General features: G+C 55.7%; 9 protein-coding genes across 9 annotated transcripts; 4 read left to right on the top strand and 5 right to left on the bottom strand.

Annotated features, from left to right (window-relative positions):
- Nucleotides 1-332: 332 nt before the first annotated feature.
- On the bottom strand, nt 333-551 carry SPSK_08223 (uncharacterized protein; the record flags this gene model as incomplete). Its single annotated transcript, XM_016734859.1, has 1 exon — nt 333-551. One exon carries the CDS (start codon nt 549-551, stop codon nt 333-335), a length of 219 nt encoding a protein of 72 aa, XP_016591169.1.
- Nucleotides 552-1,299: 748 nt separating this feature from the next.
- On the top strand, nt 1,300-2,777 carry SPSK_07481 (uncharacterized protein; the record flags this gene model as incomplete). The annotated part of the gene is made up of 2 exons (XM_016734143.1): nt 1,300-1,685; nt 1,763-2,777. 2 exons carry the CDS (start codon nt 1,300-1,302, stop codon nt 2,775-2,777), a joined length of 1,401 nt encoding a protein of 466 aa, XP_016591168.1.
- Nucleotides 2,778-3,060: 283 nt separating this feature from the next.
- On the bottom strand, nt 3,061-3,813 carry SPSK_10788 (uncharacterized protein; the record flags this gene model as incomplete). Its single annotated transcript, XM_016737062.1, has 1 exon — nt 3,061-3,813. The coding sequence occupies one exon, from the start codon at nt 3,811-3,813 to the stop codon at nt 3,061-3,063; it is 753 nt and encodes a 250-aa protein (XP_016591167.1).
- Nucleotides 3,814-5,403: 1,590 nt separating this feature from the next.
- SPSK_07387 (uncharacterized protein) lies at nt 5,404-7,062 on the bottom strand (the record flags this gene model as incomplete). The annotated part of the gene is made up of 3 exons (XM_016734050.1): nt 5,404-5,903; nt 5,953-6,043; nt 6,109-7,062. 3 exons carry the CDS (start codon nt 7,060-7,062, stop codon nt 5,404-5,406), a joined length of 1,545 nt encoding a protein of 514 aa, XP_016591166.1.
- An 874-nt stretch (nt 7,063-7,936) lies between these two features.
- SPSK_07288 (uncharacterized protein) lies at nt 7,937-9,775 on the bottom strand (the record flags this gene model as incomplete). Its single annotated transcript, XM_016733952.1, has 1 exon — nt 7,937-9,775. The coding sequence occupies one exon, from the start codon at nt 9,773-9,775 to the stop codon at nt 7,937-7,939; it is 1,839 nt and encodes a 612-aa protein (XP_016591165.1).
- A 903-nt stretch (nt 9,776-10,678) lies between these two features.
- Nucleotides 10,679-12,026, top strand: SPSK_07551 (uncharacterized protein; the record flags this gene model as incomplete). Its single annotated transcript, XM_016734211.1, has 4 exons — nt 10,679-10,989; nt 11,052-11,241; nt 11,295-11,824; nt 11,894-12,026. The coding sequence occupies 4 exons, from the start codon at nt 10,679-10,681 to the stop codon at nt 12,024-12,026; spliced, it is 1,164 nt and encodes a 387-aa protein (XP_016591164.1).
- A 4-nt stretch (nt 12,027-12,030) lies between these two features.
- Nucleotides 12,031-12,646, top strand: SPSK_08005 (uncharacterized protein; the record flags this gene model as incomplete). The annotated part of the gene is made up of 2 exons (XM_016734657.1): nt 12,031-12,113; nt 12,178-12,646. The coding sequence occupies 2 exons, from the start codon at nt 12,031-12,033 to the stop codon at nt 12,644-12,646; spliced, it is 552 nt and encodes a 183-aa protein (XP_016591163.1).
- Nucleotides 12,647-14,355: 1,709 nt separating this feature from the next.
- SPSK_07211 (siderophore iron transporter) lies at nt 14,356-16,356 on the top strand (the record flags this gene model as incomplete). Its single annotated transcript, XM_016733875.1, has 4 exons — nt 14,356-14,553; nt 14,628-15,042; nt 15,117-15,527; nt 15,584-16,356. The coding sequence occupies 4 exons, from the start codon at nt 14,356-14,358 to the stop codon at nt 16,354-16,356; spliced, it is 1,797 nt and encodes a 598-aa protein (XP_016591162.1).
- Nucleotides 16,357-17,152: 796 nt separating this feature from the next.
- On the bottom strand, nt 17,153-18,994 carry SPSK_07287 (amino acid transporter; the record flags this gene model as incomplete). Its single annotated transcript, XM_016733951.1, has 1 exon — nt 17,153-18,994. The coding sequence occupies one exon, from the start codon at nt 18,992-18,994 to the stop codon at nt 17,153-17,155; it is 1,842 nt and encodes a 613-aa protein (XP_016591161.1).
- Nucleotides 18,995-21,261: the final 2,267 nt, after the last annotated feature.

Here is a 21,261-nt window from a genome sequence, read left to right as displayed (position 1 = left end):
CACGTTGGACGTTGGCCGTTTGTGCCTTCCTCGCGGTGCGACGTTGAGCTTGTTTCCGGGCTCTTTCCTATTTGTCGGTCCCTGTAACTGGCGGACACCAGCAGCCTCGTTCCTTCCCTGCCAACCAGACAAGCATCTCACTCGTTTGCTGGCATATTGTTTCCCCGAGTTCCCCTACTTGTATCTCTTTTCTGGTAATTCTTTTTCATTCCTTTCTTTCCGTATCTTTCTGTTTCATCCTTCTGTTCTCGTTGTATTGTTACCCTTCTTCCCCTCGGCGGTGCCAGTTTGTCTACATTGTCGACCTCGCGGACTAAACAGGGCCTCTGACGTCATCGGAGCCACTGTTTTTCAGGGGTTTTAAGGGTGCTTTCAGCGGCCTTGGCACCGAATACTGGCGTTGCTGGCTGTGGCAGTCCGCCGTGTCGCCCCACCTGCATCCACCAGAGCCCCACTTTTCCCGGCCTAAGTGCAAACTCGTTCATGCTGGCGGTTCCACCGAGGCTCCATAGTTCGCCAACTTCAGGCGACTTTGACTTCACCTCAGTCATATTTCATTCTTTCGTTCACAAGCGATAAAAACCGTTCACCACCAGCCACTAGGTGTACTGGTGTACTCCGGCCGGCGTCGCCTACGCGCCTCTAATTCAGCGCCCGTACCTCCAGGCCGCGAGGCCGCAGGCGAACACAACATGGCGCGACCGAAGGAGAACCTAACGAAATATGGGGAATATTATGAAGGGAGAAGTCACTTTTCGCCTTGTTCCGGTACTTTCGGTACTTGAAAAGTCTGCTGCCTCCGTCGCTTTGTCGCTTTGTCACTTGTTACTTTGTCACTTTCTTATTTTGTGTCTGTTTCCGTGTCCAATACGACGGCGCCGGCGCTTATCGACAAGAGAAGCACGTAGAACGGGGACACTGACAAAAAAAACAAAAAAATAGAACAAAATCTCAGTTCGGGCCACATTCGCCCTCCCGAGGATTATTCGTTTTGTCGGTTTGTCACTTCTCGTTGCTCATAATCACAGAGGGCCCCGAAAGGTATAAAGGCACGTCGGCCTGTTTTGATTTCTCCAAACATCGACAATATCTTCCCTCTTTCTTTTTACCTCACTCCTCTCTATTCTATTCCTCTTTCTTCAACCGTCTGAGACGTCCATTCCTTTGTTTTGTTATCATCTTTGGCTTTCATCTCAATACCATATCCATCTCTCCGTCTTTCCATCTCCACGTTTCTCCGTCTCTCCATATCCTCCACAGATCACCTCCATCTCTCTCCACCCCCACAAACCATACATCATGTCCCGCCTTGAGAGACCTGCCGGCCCCAACCGGACGGCTTCGGCCAGCAGCTTCGCTGAGGCCTTCAGCATTGCCCGCAGAAACCTCGAGGACCAGATCTCGCACGAGGAGCCGGTCTCCCCGTCGGCCGAGCTGTCGTCGCCCGAGCTGCCGCCCACCGACGCGCCCTCGCTGTCCAACTCCAACGTCATCACGCCTGCCGGCCTGGCGACACCCCTCACCGAGCCCGAGACGCCGCCCACGGACGAAGACAGCGATGTGGCCGACAACTTTGCGTTCGCCTTTGACATTGACGGTGTCCTTGTGCGTGGCGGCCGGCCGATCCCCGAGGCCGTCGAGGCTATGAAGGTGCTCAACGGCGACAACAAGTACGGCATTCGAGTGTAAGTCACATGACCCTGACGTGAGAACAACGCAACCCGCCCAAACATGTTCATCTGCTAACTTTGTTGTCCTACAGTCCCTACATCTTCCTTACCAACGGCGGCGGCAAGACAGAGGCCGAGCGCTGCGTCGACCTGTCGGCGCAGCTGGAGCTCGAGGTCAGCCCCGGCCAGTTCATCTGCGGCCACACGCCCATGCGCGAGCTCGCCGACCAGTACCGCGGGGCGGTGCTCGTGGTGGGCGGTGAGGGCGAGAAGTGCCGCAGCGTGGCGGAGCACTACGGCTTCCAGGACGTGATTACGCCCGGCGACATCATCAAGGCCAACGCGGCGACGGCGCCGTTCCGCAAGCTGACGGACCAGGAGCACGCCAACTCGCGCGACCTGCTGGCGCGGCGCGGCATCGAAAAGATGTCGGATATTGTGATTGAGGCCGTGTTTGTGTTTGCCGACAGCCGCGACTGGGCGTCGGATCTGCAGATCATCCTGGACATTGCCATGTCCAAGGGCGGCCGCCTCGAGACGCGCTCCGAGACGTTTGACGAGGGCCCGCCCATCTACTTCTCGCACAGCGACGTCGTCTGGTCGGCCGCGCACGAGCACGTGCGCCTCGGCATGGGCGCGCTGCGGCGCATTGTCGAGACGGTGTTTGCCGAGGTCACGGGCGGCAAGACGCTGACGACGCACGCCTTTGGCAAGCCGCAGGTGTCGACGTTTGAGTTTGCCACGCGGCTGCTGCAGCAGTGGCGCGCCGCGCAGCACGGCCTCGTGGCGTCGAGCCGGCCGCTCGACACGGTGTACTTTGTGGGCGACACGCCCGAGTCGGACATCCGCGGCACCAACGCCATGGACGCGCGCAGCAAGACCACGTCGTGGTACAGCGTGCTGGTCAAGACGGGCGTCTACCAGGACGGCACCGAGCCCGCGTACACCCCCAAGGCCGTCGTGCCGACCGTGCTGGACGCGGTGCACCACGGCATTGAGCGCGAGATGCAGCGGCGCCAGGCCCGCCGCAGCCGCATGGACGCCAAGACCAACCAGGGCGCCTTTATGGAGAAGCTGGCCACCATTGAGGTGACGGACTGCTCGTAGAGGATTGGCTTTTTGCTATTTGGGTTGATTTTTGGGGTTCTGATTTTTGGGTTCTGATGTTTGATTTTTTGATTTCCTTTGTTCTTTCTTCTGCTCCCAATGATACACTAGAACAGCCAAAGAGCTGTCGTTGCTTTTTTTCCGACGATATAACTAGATACAAAAAACAGAACCGGCGTTTTGGGTGGGATAGATGATAACGATCAATAAGACTTTTACACCAAGGACTGCACAGGATTCCTTTGTGACGCCACATGTATCCAATGTATTGGCAGGTTTTAACTTACACCGTCAGAATCTGCTCAAAAAACCCGGCGTACCCGCGCGTGTCGTCCCGCAGGTAAATCTCCAGAATCCAGTGGCGCTGCTGGCCCTTGGCATTGCGCCCGCGCAACGGCGCGTGGTTGCCTGGGGCCATGTACAGCGTGATCTTGTCGTTGGGGATGCGCTCGTGCGGGAAGTCGCCGACGAGGTGCCCGCAAAAGACGTTGCCGTACGTCCAGCCGCGCCCGCTCGCCTCCCCGGCCTCTCTGGTCAGGCGGACCGCGACGTCGTACAGCTGCTCGCCCGTGATGTCCGGCCGCGCGTCGAACTCGGCCTTGATCGCGTGCCACAGCGGCGCCAGCGCGTCCCGCAGGGCGATCTTGTCGGGGTCGTCGCCGAGCACAAAGGTGCGGCCAAAGTCGGCCTCGTACGCCTCGAACACAGGACCCAGGTCCACATACAGGATGTCGTCGGCCGCCAGCACGCGGTCCTCCGTGGTGTCGCTGAACATGGCCAGCGTGTGGGGCCCGCTGCGCACGAGTCGGCGGTGCCAGTGGGTGCGCACATTGTACTTGTCTCTGCCGACCTGGTAGATGGCGTCCGTCAGCTGCTTTTCGCTGATGCCGGGCCGGATCAAGTCGCGTGCAATGTCGGCAAAGAGAGCGGCGGCCTTGTTCTGGGCCTCGAGCAGGTTGGCAAGGCGCTGCTCTTCCGGGACGTCGGTCTCGGAGAGCGCCGTCTTGGGCGCCGTAATTGCGTCCGGTGTGGCCATGGTCGCAGCGGGTGTGGATGTGGAACGCAGAGTGGTGTAACAGTAATATATAGAAATATACGTTCTTTTCCGAGATGATGGACGATATGCAATTACAAATCGGAATTCAAGGACAGTATGTACTTGATTTGGTTCACGATAACGCCCTCTACTATGAACAATGACGAAGTTACTGCTGCTTCGCACGCATTCAGCTAATGTGGGGACGGTTACGGCCGGCAAAAGGCGTGGTAGTGGTCGGGAATGGACGACGATCATTGGCTGCGTCGTTGGAGAAGCACGCAGTAGGATCGGTAAGGGCTGGGCAAAGTCCGGACCGGCGGAGTCGGGTCTATGCCGTGTTGAGGGATTTGGCTGCTGCCGTGCGGAGAGTTGCTTTTGAGAAACCCCACGGCGGTAGATGTGTCATAGGGCGTAGTAGAGAGCAGCCGACATTCTCTTACAACTGCACTGCAAGAGAAGAGCAGCGTGCCGGCTGTGACGATGGCGATGTCGGAGACCTTATTCTATGATGTATCGTCCTTTGAGAATCTACCCTAATAAGTGAAAACTGAACTAGTTCTTCCACGTACGGCCATAGATAAAGGAAAGTACGGGATCCCGTCCGCTCTCCCCTAGTCAAACCTTTAATCGGCGGATTAGTAGTTGGGTCGGTGACGACCAGCGAATACCCGCTGCTGTACGTTTTTTTGGCAATTGTTTTCGTTTTGTTGTCATTTTTACTTTATTTTATTTTAATATAACGTAGTTGATAAGCGAGTCGCGCAGACAAGCGAGTCGCGCACTTTGATTTACACCTTAAATCGAAATTTTCAAAAAATCATAATTTTACCAAATCATTCCCAAAATTGCTAAGATTTTATAATTCACCGAATTAATACAAGACTTATATAAAATAAAACTCCTTAAAAATTGTCGTTAGTTAAAACTTAATAAAATAGAAAAGTGAGTTTAAAATCGACCCACGTTTCCTATCTACTATAGTTTTACTAGACTAGAATTTTTAGGGAGTTTATTTTATATATTTTTTATAATAATTCGGTGAATTACAAAATCTTAGCAATTTTGGGAATGATTTGGTAAAATTATGATTTTTTGAAAATTTCGATTTAAGGTGTAAATCAAAGTGCGCGACTCGCTTGTCTGCGCGACTCGCTTATCAACGACGTTATCTTGTTTATTTTATTTATTATTATTTTTTTGTTTATTTTCCTGTTACTTTACCCTCACGTTAAGCGTTGTGACCGGATGTGCTAGCATGAAAAAGACGTAGGCCTGAGTGGATGCCACCGAGTCTTTTCTATTCTATTGTTAACGTGTCTTCGTCGTCCCTTGTTTACATACTCCTCTATCATCGTCGTTCCAACTCAACATGATCGAATGAGCCAAATTGCCCAAGTTGGCCCGTCTACAACACCAGACTGATAATGATAGCGCCCAACTTCGCCAAGTCGAACTTGTCTGGCAACGGCACATGTGGCTCGGTGGCAGCCGACGTCAGGCTCTTTACCCATTCGCTACGACGCAGTGCCGCGTCCTGAACCGACGAGCCCCTCGGCAACCCGAGACCCCGAGGCCTCGCCTCCGTGCCTACAGCACCAACCGGAACGACGGATCCCGGTCGTCTCCTGTCCCAATGTATTGGTCGTACTTGCCGCTCGCCTTGTCTTTGTTGACCTTGTAGCAGTACACCACATTGCCCAGAATCATAAACCAACCGGCCACCAGCAGACTCAGGATGATCGTATGGCCCTTGTGGAACTGTGGGCTCTGTGTCGACGGGTACACAAACACCGTGACAAACCCGCCGCAGTTGGCAATCGCCAGCTGCAGCGCCGCCGCCGTGGCCCGCTTGTAGTGGCCGGCCGAGTTGTTGGCGAGCCAGCCGAGCACGGGCGGGACGCTGCTGTAGAGGCCGGTGGCCATCAAAAACGTCATGCCGTACTTGACACTGGGGCTGTGGACGTTGGCAATCACGGCGTAGCCGATAATGGCAATGGGCATCGTGACCAGCATGATGACGCCACGGACCTGGAAATAGTCGGACGCAAAAGCGACAATGACTGGGCGAGAGAGACGGGGGGTCAGCCCTGGCAAACACAGAGGAAACAAAACAGGGTGCAGGCACGGAGTTCATACCTGTAACGACAGACGCCACTGCGTACGGGATGACCGACCACAGCTGGGCCGCGTTGGCCGTGTGGCCGAGGGCGGCAATGATCGTGGGGAGCTGGCGTGTCAGCAACGGACGAAGAGTCCAACTCATACGCGGGGCACATTGGATCTTGGACTTACAAACAGCCCAAACGAGTACAGCCCCGACAGGATGCCAAAGTAGGCACATGCCGACAGCCACGTCTGCCAGCTGAACACCGCCCGCCCGACCTCGTGCCAGCTAAACGTCTCGGCCGCCTCGTGCTCTGGATTCATGATGCTGCTTGGACTGCTCGTGCTGCCCGTGCTGCCCGCAACCACGTTGCGCTGCAGCCGCCGTGCCGCGTGCGCCTTCTCCTGCTCGCTCAAAAACGACGCGCCCACCAGCCCGTTGGGCAGGATGAGGGCGGCGACGGCCGCGGCCGCCACCGTGAGGAGCCCCTCGATGATAAAGATCCAGCGCCACGCGGACAGGCCGCTGTGGCCGCCGAGCTCCGACAGGCCACGTGCCAGCAGGCCGCCAAAGGCGCCCGAGAGTGACGCCGCCGTGTAGAACAGGCCGATGCGCAGCGCCAGCTCGCGCCGCGTGTACATGCTCGACAGGTACAGCACCATGCCCGGCAGCAGCCCGCCCTCGGTGAAGCCCAGCACGGCGCGCACGGCCGCAAAGCCGGCAAAGTTCTGGATGAAGCCCTGGCACATGCTCACGACGCCCCACGCAAACGTCAGGAACGGCAGCCACACGCGCGGCGTCACGCGCTTGAGCACCAGGTTGCTCGGCACCTCGCTAACAATGTACGTCGCGTAGAACACGGCCAGCCCCTGGTCGTACTGCACGTCGTCGGCGTCCATGCCGAGCTCCTTTTCGAGCCCGTACAGCCGCGCGTTGCCGACGTTGGTGCGGTCGAGGAACGAGCACAGGAACAAGAGCGCGAGCACCGGCAGAATCCGCGTGTCGAGCCGCCACAGGATGCGGCGCGTCATGGCCCGCGCGGCCGGGCTGTTGTCGTACTCGTCGTCGTCGTAGGCGAGATTGCGCGTCTCGACTTTGTCGACGTTGTCGGCTGCGGGCTTGTCGCCCTGCAGTTCGGCCATGGTGGATGTGTTGTCGCTACTGTTCAAGGATGCCGTGTAGAGTGCGGCGAATGGAGAGGGTCGTGGTCAGGGTTCTGTGCCACTACGTGACGGCTCCGTACTGCCACTCTCGCGGTCGTCGTCGCTGTCGTCGCAGCTGGCAAGGTCGTGATGTCGTTATACTGTCGATATTGCTGGTGTTAAGACGGTTTTGCTAATTATGAAAGGGCCCCCTTTCCACCTCGGCAACGTGTTCGCGACTGGCACGTCGGGAGATTGCCCAAAAGATGGCAAGCCCATCTCACCAGGGCCAAAACTCCGGCTCACGCGGTGCTCAGCGGTGCTCACATCTGTTCTTGGCACCTTTGCAGATCGGCGGGCCTAACCTCCCAAATGCGGGGGAAGGGCCGAACATCAGGGTCAGAGTATTACTACCCCCGTAGCCAGTGCAACTTGGGCATGTCACTGACGTGTCGATCGCACCCAAAACCCCATCGCACCCCCTCGTGCCCCTCTGAAAACCAGTAATGGACGATGATAGCAGTCCAATACAACGTGAGACTCGTAATGCTGCAGTGCGACTCTGCTTCACACGAGATGTGCGTCACACGTAATCAAGGTAATGAACCAATTGGATTCCAAGTCGGGGCTTCCTCCAAGAACCCGAGATGGAAGTGTAGATGACCAGTCGGGAAAAACCTAAATGTCCAAGAAAAAAAGTGTATGAATACAACACGTGGCCACTCCCGTGTATCAGGGAAAAGATCAACATAAATCCAAACCCGACAACGTCAATCATAAAACCTCCAGTCATAACCAGAGGGACGGGGATATAACTATGAAGAAACCAGAAAAGAAAAGAAAAGTAGAAAACATAAAATGCCAGTCATGTCCATCATAATCCTTGCCGCCCACTTGGGTTGTACACGATCTGATCCCACTCGTCACCGTCAAACAGCTCCGGGTAGTACTTGACAAACTCGGGATCCAGCCCCCACCCGGCCGTGCTCATGAACCGCTCGACAAAGTCTGGGCGGAGCACATGCTTCCCTTCCACATTGGTCACCAGCACGTCCTCCTCCCGGCGCCATCGCAGCCGCAGACACCGGCAGTACCGCCGGATGAACTTGACCACGTCGTAGCGATCGTACGTTTTCAAGAGCTTGCGCCGCGGTCCCTCCCAAATGACAAAGTCCAGGGACCCGGGATGCGGCACCCACACCTGCTCGTGCAGGGGCTGCAGAAACGTGGGCAGCATCGCATACCGCGCGGCGCTCGGCTGCATGCGCCACTTGACGTAGTGGTACACCAACCAGCCGATGGCGAGGCGTTCCGGGTCGCGCTGGTAGTACGTCTTGCCGCTGCGCTGCAGGCAGCTGGCGAGCGAGTTGTGGTGGGACCCGTACAGAATGTCGAGCGGCGCAGGGACCTCGGGCGAGTCAAAGACGATGCGCGTGTTGGCGTCCCAGTCTGGGCGGCGGACGTCGTTGGGGCCCGAGTAGCGCACGGGGGTGCGTGCCCACACCGGGACATTTTCCATGTCGGGCACGGTGCCTGCGCAGAAGGGCGACCATAAAGAAAGGCCGGTGCTCGGCAGCCGTCCACTGTACTCGAACGGATCGTACATGGCCGCTGTGGAGTCACAGTTGGCAGCTAGGTCTGCATCCGTGGCCTGCATTGCAGCAGAAAGAGGGACAGCTGTCCGAGAGCCCCACAAGTCATTTACGTTGGCTCTGAACGAGACATGCTGCGAACCGACGAGAGACGGCACTGCTGCAGCTGGTAGCGGCACCGAAGATGACTCCATCGGAAAGCTTTGTGCAATGTTGTTGATGACACTATCCGCACCATCGGCAATGTAATCGTGTCCGTTTTTGTTGCTGCCGTTGTGATTATGTTCATGTTGGAAGACAACCTCGGACTCTGATTCGCCATCGGTACTAGAACTGATTGCACTGATTCCGGCCAGCCACAATGAGTAGTCCGGCAAGGTATCCAATACCGGACCCGACTTATCGTAATTGTAGTAGGGGTGTACTGGCTCGTACATGGCAATCTCTGTTGTGGAGGCGGACGAGACGGGTGATGATGTGGCTTGCAGTTGCGGTTGCAGAGGAGGCGTTGGCGGTGTGTCTGGTTCGTCAGGCAGTACGTCGAGAGGTTGATGCGGCTTTGGGGTTTGATTGCTGTCTATTCCAGTGGAGTTGGTGATGGTCTCAACTGTAATGGCATCTGGAATCGTTGATACCGTTGGTACAACGGGGATAGGTGTTGGGATGACGGGGGCATTCGGGGCGGTAGCCGAGGGAAGGCCATCTACAGCAGCAGGGATCATAGTTGGCGTGGATGCCGCCACTGCTGGCTCAAACACGTTCTTGAACGACTGGAAGAGTGCCTGCAGGTGGTTGTGCCGCTCTCGCAGTGCCGCATTTTCGGCCTGCAAGTGGCGGATGGTCCTCAAGTCTTGTTCGTTGTGATGGTTGCTGCCGCTATTGAGGCCGTCCGCTTCACTTCGAGGCCCATGCAACTCCTGACATAGCTTCACCTGCTTCTCCAATGCTTCAATGTGTCGGTTCCGCTTGTTCCGGAGGTTCTGCTGGGCGACGCGGTCGCGCAGCCGTTTACGCTCGGCCGCATCAGTATCGGAGCGTCGAATGGCGGACGAAGCGGCAGTGGGAGCAGTGGCTATGGTGCCGACCCGTGTCACACGGCCGCGGTGGACTCGAGTGGTCATGCTTGAGAGTGGCTGCGAGGCCTCTGTGACTCCGACATGGGCTGAAAAGTCTATACCGCCGTCAGGGCATCTGTTGTTGCAGATTGTTGCCTCGACAGTGTATTGTACGTGTCAGCTCGTGAGGGATGGTGGTTGAAGTGTAGCAAAATTTGACGTCGTTGACTCGATCCGATGCGAAGCCTAAGCCGACAAAAGATGCTGCTCCCCCAGTTTTCGCACCTTCCCCATGTCTTGGCCGGGCTAAGGAAGGCAGGAGTGCTCCACGCTAGCCGATCGCTTTTGCCCTCTTCGAGCCCTTTCCCATGATACTGTTTTCCGACAATTACTTGCCTGTTTTGGAAAAACCATACATTCTATGGCGGCCTCTGATTGGAGCGAGTGAGCTATTACATGGCAACTTACCCACTCCTTTCCCCGCACGATGTTGCGGTGTCTATGACCGAAAAGCATCAAAGTGAGGAGCAGAATTCAGGAAATTCATGAAACAATAAGCCCAAGACATTACAGAATTGAAGCTTGTTCGGAAGACGATAGATACTGTAAGCTGCAATTGTTCAAGGAATTCGTTCTGTGAATGTTTTGGGCCCAGTAGTAGACCTGCGTCGTATCCATATTTACGACGGCCTTCTTCGAAAGGCAAATTCCCGTAACGTTGTCATGCTTTTTCTTGCCTCTTTAAATACATTGTGGATGCCTTGCCGAAAACGTAGCAGTTGATTCAACACTCTTTCCCGGCCGGGGCTCGGCGGAGCTTCGATGGAGCTCCTATGGGTATGTCATCACCTCTGCCCTTATAGGCTGACAGCTCGGTCGTTCTCCGCGCATATTATATAAAGCCGTATTTCTATATGCAGACTCTTTGACGTGCGTCCCATAGTAGATAGACAAGACACACTCAGCGACATGGCATCACCACGAGTTTGTTCCTCGCCGTACTTGGTGCCCAACATTCCTTCGAACCTGTCGTTCTGGCAGTTCATTTTGCGCCACAACATTGACGACACAGTACCCGACAAAGTCATTCTGCAAGAACATGAGCGACCAGAGCGGCAGTTGACGTATGGATCCGCCCCTAAACTGGCGGGCCTCGGTGCCGACGCGCTCCGGGACGTGCTGGGCTTGACGCAGGGCGACACGATCCTGATTGTGGGCAAAAACTCGCTCGACTATCTGCAGGTCGAGTTTGCGGCCCTGTGGGCAGGCATCACGGCGGCGTACGTCATCATCGTATTCGCTCATGTGTCCTTGTCGCGCAATGTTTATTGACAATTCGCAGATTTGGGAGCCCTACTGCTACGGTGGGCGATCTCGTCCACTTCATCGACATTGTCGAGCCGGCTGTGGTGTTTTGCGACGCAGGCGACGTCATGGCGCTGGTTTCTAACGCCATCGACCAGGCAAAATGGACTGGGACAAGACGGCCAGGTGTCGTTGGCCTCGGCGAACGGGGGACGGCAAAGCTCGCGGTGAGTCAACAATACCTTTCGAATAAACCACGACGACGAAACTAACTGTCTAGTTTCCCTCTGATTTCATTGACGACACGACCAAAGCGTATTCACCGCCTATGGACCTCGCGGATGTGGACAACCATTCCGTCCCTTCCGTCATCTGCTTCAGTTCCGGCACCAGTGGTCTACCCAAGGGCGCGGTATTGAGCCACCGCAACCTGATTGCCTACCTCCTCGTCTCTCGCAGCACCGATCCAGCCAACGCCTCGGCCAACCAGCGCGATGTGTTTTATGCGCCACTGGGCCATATCTATGGTGTATTTACCGCCAGTCTCCCTTTGCTGACTGGGGGCTACGTCCGTCTCCTGCGCAACTACACGCTGCACGACTACGTCGAGGCCTGTGTCGACGTGCGCGCCACGACGCTACGCATGGTGCCGCCAACGCTCGTGGCCATGGTCAAGGACCCGTTTGTGCGGCAGCAGAACCTGGCGAGTGTGCGGACCATCAGCTGCTCAGGCGCGGTGCTGGCGCCGGACATTATCAGCGAAGTGCACAAGATGCTGGGCACAGAGGCAAATATTGTGCAGGGATATGGGTACGTTGGCGGCGTTTCTCCTGTCATTTTTCCTGTTCGTCCGTATTTGTGACTACTAACTTTTGTCAGCCTGACAGAGGGCTCAGCTACAATGCTCCGTTCATTTTCTGCCAAACGCAAGCAGGGTAGTGTCGGCAAGCCCGTGGCAGGAATGCAAGTCCATCTACTTCTCTCTGGTGATGAATCACGTCTAACAGGTTAGGAAAATGCGATTTGTCGACGACGACCTCAAGGACGTGCCGGACGGCCAGCCCGGCGAGATCCTGTTCACAGCGCCGACTGTTTTCATGTGCGTACCCCGCGGCAGTGTGTTTCCCGTTGTCATGCGGAACGATGTACTAACGCCCCGCCAGGGGCTATAAGAAGAACCCGGCGGCCAACGCCGAGGCCTTCCCCTTCAACGACGGCTGGCTGCGCACGGGCGACGTCGGCCGTATCGACGCCGACGGCTACGTCTGGCTCACAGACCGCAAAAAGGACCTGATCAAGTACAAGGGCAACCAGGTCACGCCGGCGGAGCTTGAAAACGTCCTGCACTCTCACCCGCTCGTCACCGAAGCCGGCGTCTGCGGCGCCTGGGACGCCGTCCAAGAGACCGAAGTGCCCGTGGGTTATGTTAACTTTAAGCCCACTGTATCTGTCGCCGACCGCCCGCGCGTTCTGCAGGACGTTTTGGCGTTTGCCAACAGCAAGGTGGCGCGGACCAAGAAGCTGCGCGGTGGCCTATTTTATCTTGAGACATTCCCGCGCAACGCTACGGGCAAGTTGATGCGGCGCAGCTTGCCAGCACGTCTCCAGGCCACGCGCAATGCGAAGCTGTAGGCGACGAGGAGGGGAATGATACATGTTTGCTTGCATCACGGACCTCGTTTTCAATAGATTCCACATTTTTGCAACGGTCAAGGAAACAGCAGAACGGTGAAGAAGTTGACCGCAAACCATTCGGGTTGGAGCAGGAAAACAACTCCCGCTCCGTTCCAGGTGATATCATGTGCGACACAATGACGCGCAGCTTGCTTCAAGAATCGGGATACAAACTTGTTGATAATATTTCCAAAGTGGTGTCGTGTGTCATTCGAGTGTGAAAGGGCGTCCACTTTGTGGGGGTAGCCTGAAATGGTACTGCATAAAGCCTCTCGTAGATTTTATTTTATTTATTTGTTTGTTTTGCCGGTGGCATGTACGGGCGATGAATCATTACGGTGATCTTCAAGATATTCCGAATGTCTTGGAAAGTCCACTGTGGCGCCAAAGACCAAGACATACTAAGGCTTGACAGGCGGCACAAACAAGAGCCAGAAAGTCAAAAGCTGCCTGCCGACGGTTGCAGCCGTGCCATAGAACCGTCTATATGTGTGCAGGGAGCTGCATCACAACGAGCAGAGAGAGACAAGGGAAGCGAATGACCAGCCCAGGCCATATTTCTTAGCGAGTCACGGTGCAGAAGAGACCAATAACAGTGCACCAGCTGATCTTGGCAACGATTCAACGGCGTGCTTGGCTTGCTCGCCCAAAAATTAAAACCCCTTTTGCACCTCCTTTTTTTGTGAGCCGATGACGGTCTTGGCCGCGGGGACAGTTTGTCGTCAGCTGGTTTGTGCCAATCGTTACTTGGGGGGAACCCGAAGAGAGGGGAAGAAAGGCTGTAAGGACAGACGAGGAGAAACGAAGGCAGTTAGACACTCTCCTCCTCGTTTCCTTGACCACAATCTAGGGCGAGTCACCACTTGTAGATGATTCAAGCCAATCAGACGGCTCGACGTCAATACAGCCCTCTGATGGACGGGTTTGAGTAGTTCGGCCCACAGTTTCGGGTCTCCTGCTCCTATAGTTCTTTTTGACTTGACTTCATATCAGTTTTATGATTCGGCATCGCCCATCAGTCGCATTGCCTTGTCGATTATTTGTCCAATTCCCAGTCTTGCGTCGCCACATTCCCGGTTGCCAACTTCCGGGGTAAGTAGCACGCCCCGAGGACGAGAGGCCGCGTTTGTACCCCATACACCGTCATGCTTTATTTCCTCTTCGCACGCGCCATGCAAGCGCTTGGCGACTTGGCATCCTGCGAACACAAACGACAATGTGGTGCAAATAGGGTCCAAACTGTACAGCGACCGCTCGTCGTTTGCTTCTAATGATGCTCAAATGATTCCACGGTCTAGGTATTGGAGAACGTAGGTCGCATTTAATGGGTGGAGCAAGGGCAAGTTGAGGAGGAGTAAAAGAAACCACGTTATTTTTTTTACGAATGCCTGCATCCCAGTCGTCCCAAACAATAAATTTCCCCAATTCCCATCCGTTCGCATCTCCTTTGGGCCTTGTGCTTAAAAGGGCTGGTCCTTCCCCAGATTTTGATCTCCTCTCTGTATCGACGTGCATGGAGTAGGATACGGATCGGCATCATCTCCCTTTTTCCATCCCTCTGTCCAGGCCAGGATAAGACAATCGACTTCTGTTACGGAACTCCATTCGTCCTCTTTTTCTATTTGATTTCTTCTTCAATTCCTTTCACTGCTCTGTCCTCGCCCAGCATGAACTCTACCGGCATACACCTAGCCGACAACAAGGTGGAGGCCACTACGGACCACCACGATGCGTCAGTTTCGAGCGACAACGCCGCCAACAAGCACGACAGAGACAGCGATAGCATCTCCATCAACGCGGCTGCTCTCGGTGACGACCTACCGCCAGGCTACTTTTACTCTCTCGGCTTCCTGGGGACATTAATTGTGCGCTTTCCGTCGCGGCGGCATACTCCGTGCTTACTTGGCACCTGGTACATTCGTCTAACATACGCGTATAGGGCTTCTGTCTTTCCGCCATCAGCGCCTACATGTTTGTCATTCTGCCGACCAACATCCTGAGCTACATCAACGAGGACATTGGTCCCAGCAAGTACACCGCCTGGGTCAACATTGCCCGCACACTGGCCCTGTCTTTCACCTACACCATCCTCGGCCGGCTGTCCGATCTCTTTGGTCGCCGCTGGTTCTTTATCGGCGGCAACATTGTGGCCCTCGTGGGCATCATCATCAGTGCGGTGGCCCAGAACTTTACCACACTCATCGTGGGTGCGGCGGTCTACGGTCTCGGCGAAACGGTGCAGCTGTCGTTCAACGTGGCCATTGGCGAGTTGGTGCCCAACAAGTACCGCCCCATGGTGCTATCGTTTATCTTCCTGTCCAATGCCCCCTTTGCTTCGTTTGGCCCGATGATTGGTATGTCCCGATTCGGTATCACGTTGTGTTGTTTACTTGGAATCGTTTCGTCCTTTCCACTAACGCCGTCATAGCCCGCAAATTCATCGAAATACCCTCGCTTGGCTGGCGGTGGTGCTACTACATCAACATTATCAACACCGGCCTCGCCGTTGTCTTTCTGTTCATCTTCTACCACCCGCCCAACTTTGAGCTGCTGCACGAGCGCAAGACCAAGCGCGAGATCTTGACGAGCCTCGACTATGTCGGCATTTTCCTGTGGACTGCCGGCCTTACCATCTTCCTGATTGGTGTGTCGTGGGGCGGCAGCATCTACGCCTGGGACTCGGCCGCCACGCTGTCGTCGCTCATCATCGGCGCCGTTCTGCTGATTGCCCTCTTTGTCTGGGAGGGCTATGCCAAGCTGCGCTACCCGGCCATTCCCATTCACTTTTTTACCAACCGCGGCTTCATGGCTCTGGTTGCGTGTGCCACTGTGGCTAGTAGTACGTTTGGCCCTGTCTGCATTCTCTAGTGTACATTCTCACCACTAACAACACAGTGTTCTACTACTCGGCGGTCCTGCTTTGGCCCCAGCAGATCCGCCACTTCTTCACCACCGACATTACGTATGGCGGCTGGCTCTCCACGACCGTCGCCTCATCCACCGCCCTCGGCCAGATCTGCGCCGGCGCCATCATTCGCTGGGGCGGCAACGTCCGCTACTGGATGATCTTTTCGACGTTTGCCATGGTCGGCTTTGTGGCGTCGTTGGCTGCCCTGACCCCGGAGAAGAAGGGCATGGGCATTGCTCTCACCATCCTGGGCCCGTTTTTTGTCGGCTTCATCGAGCTCACCTCGCTCGCCCTGGCGCCCCTCTTTTGCCGCGCCGAAGACATTGGCCTGGCCTCGGGTCTCCTTGCCTCCATCCGCTCAGCCGGTGGCTCCGTGGCTGTCGCCGTCTACTCTGCCATCCTGAGCAACCGCCTCCTCACCACCATCCCCGCCAACATTGGTCCCGCCGTCGAGCAGGCCGGCCTCCCTGCCAGCGACGTCCCGGCTCTCCTCAAAGCCTACACGGCCGGCAACATCACCTCCTACTCCCCTGCCGTCCAGGCCGCCGTTGCCGTCGCCGACCCCATCGCCTACACCCAGGCCTTTAAGACGGTCTATCTTGCCAGTCTGGGCTTTGGCGGTATTGCTATCATCGGCTGCTTGTTCTCCAAAGACGCTCAGAAGCACCTGACGAGCAAGGTCGAGCGTAAGATGACGACGGCCAAGACTGGTAAGAAAACAAGCGGTACGACCGAGAAGGACACATCTGTAGATGTGTAAATTTGGAACGTAAGAGAGATTCGCGATATGAGTCGAGCGTTGACGGGGAGAGGTAAACTAATGAATAATAATTTGTCATATACGAATTGCCGTAGAAACTCTGTACTCTTTATTCGGTCTCATCCGTAGGTTTTATTCACATCTTTTATTATTCAAAAACCTGGTTGCACAAGTTGCAATGCCAGGTTGAGCCAGACGCTTTTTTTTTGTTTTATCCAATGCTTGGAGACTCTATTCTACCATATTTGACGTTAATTTTTGTTGCTAAATTTTTTCTGTTATTTTATTTACTTATTATTATTTTTTTTTTTTTTAACTTATTATCACTACGAAACAAACAACAAGATGTGATGGCGGTGTGTCTTTGAAGTATGAAATAGGGAGGGGGGGGCAAAGAGTTTTCTTCACCCCAACGACGGTTTTACCATTTTTTGACCCTGTTCGTCGTCGTGCGATTCCCGTGTGGCAGCCCTAGCTTGCGAGCCTTGTTACACAAAGGATGATTTTAGGCTCTGACATTGACGTCTCACGTCTTGTGGAGTAATCTTTGGTTGGCAAAGGCAGTTTGTTTCAAAGGGTGAATAGATTTGCGGCAGAACATTTGCTCTAAAACTTTGAATAAATGACAAAAGACAAATAGGATATCAACCGACAGTCGATCACGATGATGATCTTATATCAATGGCAATGGAAGACACCTTCGCATCGATAGTCCCTGTTCTCCACCCCAACATCTCCTCCTCTTCGAACATCTCTCACGTGTCCCGACCAACCTCACAAAGCCAGCGACCGCTACTTAACCATCGAGCGGGCTCTTGCACACGTACGACGTGGTGACGTTCTTGGCAAAGGCATCCCGGAGTGTGACAATGGACGCGTAGGCGCCGAGACCGCCCAGTGCAAGGGCGCCCAAAATGTATATGATGTTCAGCGAGTTCATCCACCAGCGGCTGGGCGAGAAGAAGCCGCGCTTGAAGCGTTCCCAGCCCGTGCCGGAGCGGGTGACCTGGCCGGTGGCCGGGTCGTAGCCGTCGCCCTCGCGCATGGCCATCTTCTTGACGAGGAAGGCAACGGACAGCAGCGGGGGGAAGGTGTAGGTGAAGTGGAGGATGCAGAAGGCGGTCACGACACTGGTGAGGCCGGAGAAGTTGGGGATGCCGGCGGCCAGGGCAAAGGCAATCGACCAGTACACGGGGATGATGGCGACCCACAGCCACTTGCCGGCGCGGGAGGTCAGCGGCGGGGCGTGGAGGAGCTCGACAAAGACGTTGTTGTACATGACCTTGAGGCCGATGTTGCCGTACAGACAGGCGGCAATGACGGCGCTCAGCATGGCGAAGACGTTGCCGGCGGTCTGGATGTTGTAGTTGCTGATGCCGAGGTAGCTGGGGTTGACGGTGTACTGGCCCTGGTAGCCGTAGAGGAAGAGACCGTAGAACATGTACCAGAAGTAGATGAAGGCCTGGGCGGCCCACATGGCGGTCAGGAAATCCTTGGGGCGCTTCATCTCGGCCATGAACTCGGGGAAGACCATGGAGCCGCCGTACGCGAAGATGGCCTGCATGGCGCCGGAGACGGAGCCGACAAAGCTGCCCGTGTCGGGGAGACCGCCGTTGGTCTGGACGGGCGGGAAGACACCGTTCGCATCAGGCGTGACAGACACGCCGCCGGCAATCGAGGCACCGGCCGACGAGGAGGCGCCGGCGTAGTTGGGGGGCGAGTGGGCGGCACCGCCCATGGTAATGAACATGCAGATGAGGTTGATCCAGACGGCAGCGTTGGCGAGCCAGCCGAACTTTTGCAGGGTGCGGATCTGGCCGACGATGAAGCCGACAATGGCCCAGATCAGGCAGCACACGATGAAGCAGAGGCGGAACTTGGCGACCTGCGACAGGGCCTCGCCGTTGGAGATGACAATCAGGCCGACGTTGAGCAGCAGCTGGATGGACTGCAGGACGTTGAAGAGGTGGCGGAGCCAGCGGCCGTAGAGGCGGTAGCCCATGTCGCCAAAGTTGCGCACGGGGTACTCGTACGAGTCGAGGCCCATGAAGGACTCCCACAGCAGGAAGCCCGAGTAGCCGGCGAGGGCGGCAAAGATGGTGAAGAGGGTGATGCCGGGGCCCCAGCCCATGGTCGCAAAGGCATACGGCAGGCCAAAGGGGCCGAGAATGTCCGTCGTGATCAGGTAGAAGATGGCGCCGCGCGTGGCCGTGCGCAGGGCGCGCGACGCATTGATCCACTCCTCGTCGCTGACGACCATGCGCCCGTGGCCCGGCTCGGCCACGACGCCCTCGCTCTTCTCGCCGGGGGGCCGCTGCTTGACGCCGCCGTCCGACTTGCTGGGGAAGAAGAGCGACCAGATGGTCGTCTCGTAGCCCGAGCGCGGCTGGGCCTCCTCCTCGGCACGCGTCTGCTTTGCATAGTAGTGGTACTGCTCAAAGGTAATGGTGGGATCGTGTAGCTGGTGGTCCCTGCGCCTGTGCGCCGACGCGGCCGCGGCCGTGGCGACCGACGTCTGCTCGTTGGTGATGGCACCGATTTCGTTGTCGTCGGGCCCCTTTATGTTCAGCTCCTTGTCCACCTGGTCGTAGACGCGCGGGTCGGCCCCGTCAATGGCCAGGTTGCCTGGTTTGGCCATGATGGCGGTTTGTGTGATTTGTGTGATTTGTGTGATTGTGTGGCTTGTGTGGTTTGCTGCCGGCAGTTGTGATTTGGCGACACTTGGCAGATCTTGGCAAGACGAGCTTGGCAAGATGGACTTTGCGCAGGGTCTAAGATGCCAGTGTGAGTGGGTTTGAGAGCACCGTTGAAGAAGAAAAGAGTAAACAAACGGAGGGGAAACACGAAAAAAAAAATTGAGTGTAGGATCGAGTGTAAATAAAGGACGTGGAAACAACGACAGGAATGCAGACGATCTTTATCCCTTTCTCGCGTACGGGGTACGGGGTCAACGGAGCACGTCAGAGAGAGGCAGACACAGTCAAAAGTCAAAATGAGGAGAAACGAGGAACGGTTTTGGGGTCAAACGGTTCCCAAGCAAAAGAAAAGGTGGACGTCCGCTCCGGTAATCGTGGCGGTCACGCGTGATGGTGGGTGAGAATGAGGAAAGAAAGGATGGAGACAGCTGAGAGAAAGAGGAAGGTGCGAAGCAAGAGAAGGGCAGGGGGGTAAGGGGGAGGGTGGGGAAGAAAAGAGAAGAGAATCAGGAAAGAGGGACACCAGGTGAGGGAAATGAGTGAAGGAAGGGGCGGATGGGGGACGATGTGTCAAAGGGTCAGAGCCCGGAGTCAACGAGGGAAAGAGCGAACAGCGCGACGCGGACCCGGCCAACGAGAAACAACTCAAAAATGGGGAGCAAAGAAACCAAACGAGCCAAACTAGAGGCAAACAGGAAGGCGAAAAAGACAATGAAAAGGCGCGAGGCGTACGGAGCACGGATGGAGACAGCGCGGACAGTGGGAGAGTGGGTGCGGACGGTAGCCGGTCGCGTGTAAGTACGAAGCAGACTGAGGGCGAAGATGGCAACGGAAAGTGGAGTCGCGCACGAGGAACCAGACGTAGCGGAGAAAGGATGGAGGAAGGAGCAACTTGTGCGAGACGAGAAGGAGATCGACGGCATGCATGCTCAGGTGGCACTGTTGCAGTTGCTTGCCAATCAAATAGCAGCAGCTGGACCAGGGCAACTGACCCAGATAGACAGCTTGTCCGTTGTTCGTTGTTCGTATAAAATGGTGCAGTATATGGACCATGTGGTTGTCGGGTGTCCGTGGGCCGTGTTTCGAGTACGTCGTATTTTTGAATGGTAAAGATACAGTCGCACACTCGCACACTCGCATAGGCGATCAATGCTTAATGCCCAATGCCTAATGCCTACGAGATTTACATTGTAAATGGCTGATCTACTAATAGTCGGCAGGACGGTCGACGGTACCTGCCAAGTAGCATGTTCATCGTATTGCAACGTAATTCTGGAGTGGCCGAAACGATTGGCCATGGCTCGCGTTAAAACACAAAAAGACAAAGGGCCAAGAAAAAAACAAAGAAAGGAAAGAAAACGAAGGTGAACACTCAGCCCCCCCTTTCCCGGAGTCAGGTCGCGCGGGCCCTGTTGGTGTCTGGGCGATCGGCGTTCTTTGTCTCAGCTGCTCGTGTGCCTCGATCAAGGCAATTGGACCAATAATACAAGAAGTCAGGGAGCCAGACAAGCCAACCTATCGATCTGCGAGTGATCTTATTCATACAGCATTTGGTTGGTAGCCTGTACAATGTACCTCGTAGCTTGATTTCGGTCTGATGTCGGCCTGTCAACAGCCCATGGACGACAGGGTAGGATAGTCTAGCCGCAGCTGATTGAGCTTATTGGGGTGATTGCGGCACGACCAATAAGAGAAATAGAGTACATGTACGGCGACATGGCATCGCTGTTGGTATCCGATCATGTTTTCGTTATGGGCGTCCGTGCCCCCCGTATTTTAGCCACTTAAAAAGTGTCCGCGGAGTATTGATGCTCCGTCGTCACTACAGCCCAAAGTCGGCACAGCGTTCAATGCCAACCACGGCCACACCACCTCCAGTGCCAGCCATTCTAACCCCATTCGGGCACTAAATCCTTTACAGTACCGAGTACAGTGACATACAAAGGACACACACTGTTCTGGCATACTGTGCACGACTTCCGCCTGTACGGAGTGCGACATACAATGTCGGTATCGTTGGACATGAGCTTCTGTGCCTGTGGCTTGCAGTCTGCGTGAGACCGAGATGCCGATCGGGCAGCTGCAAAACAGCAACAGCAACAGCAAGAAGAGGGCAAAGCAGCAACGTCCGAGTGCCATAGGCTCAGGGCGCAAGTCCTAATCGTTAGAGAGTAGATACGAAGGGAACGAGACGGAGAGGGTTGCGCAA

Source organism: Sporothrix schenckii (assembly GCF_000961545.1).
Source record: "Sporothrix schenckii 1099-18 chromosome Unknown Cont41, whole genome shotgun sequence".
NCBI lineage: Eukaryota > Fungi > Ascomycota > Sordariomycetes > Ophiostomatales > Ophiostomataceae > Sporothrix > Sporothrix schenckii.
This window is presented reverse-complemented; position numbering and strand designations above follow the sequence as displayed.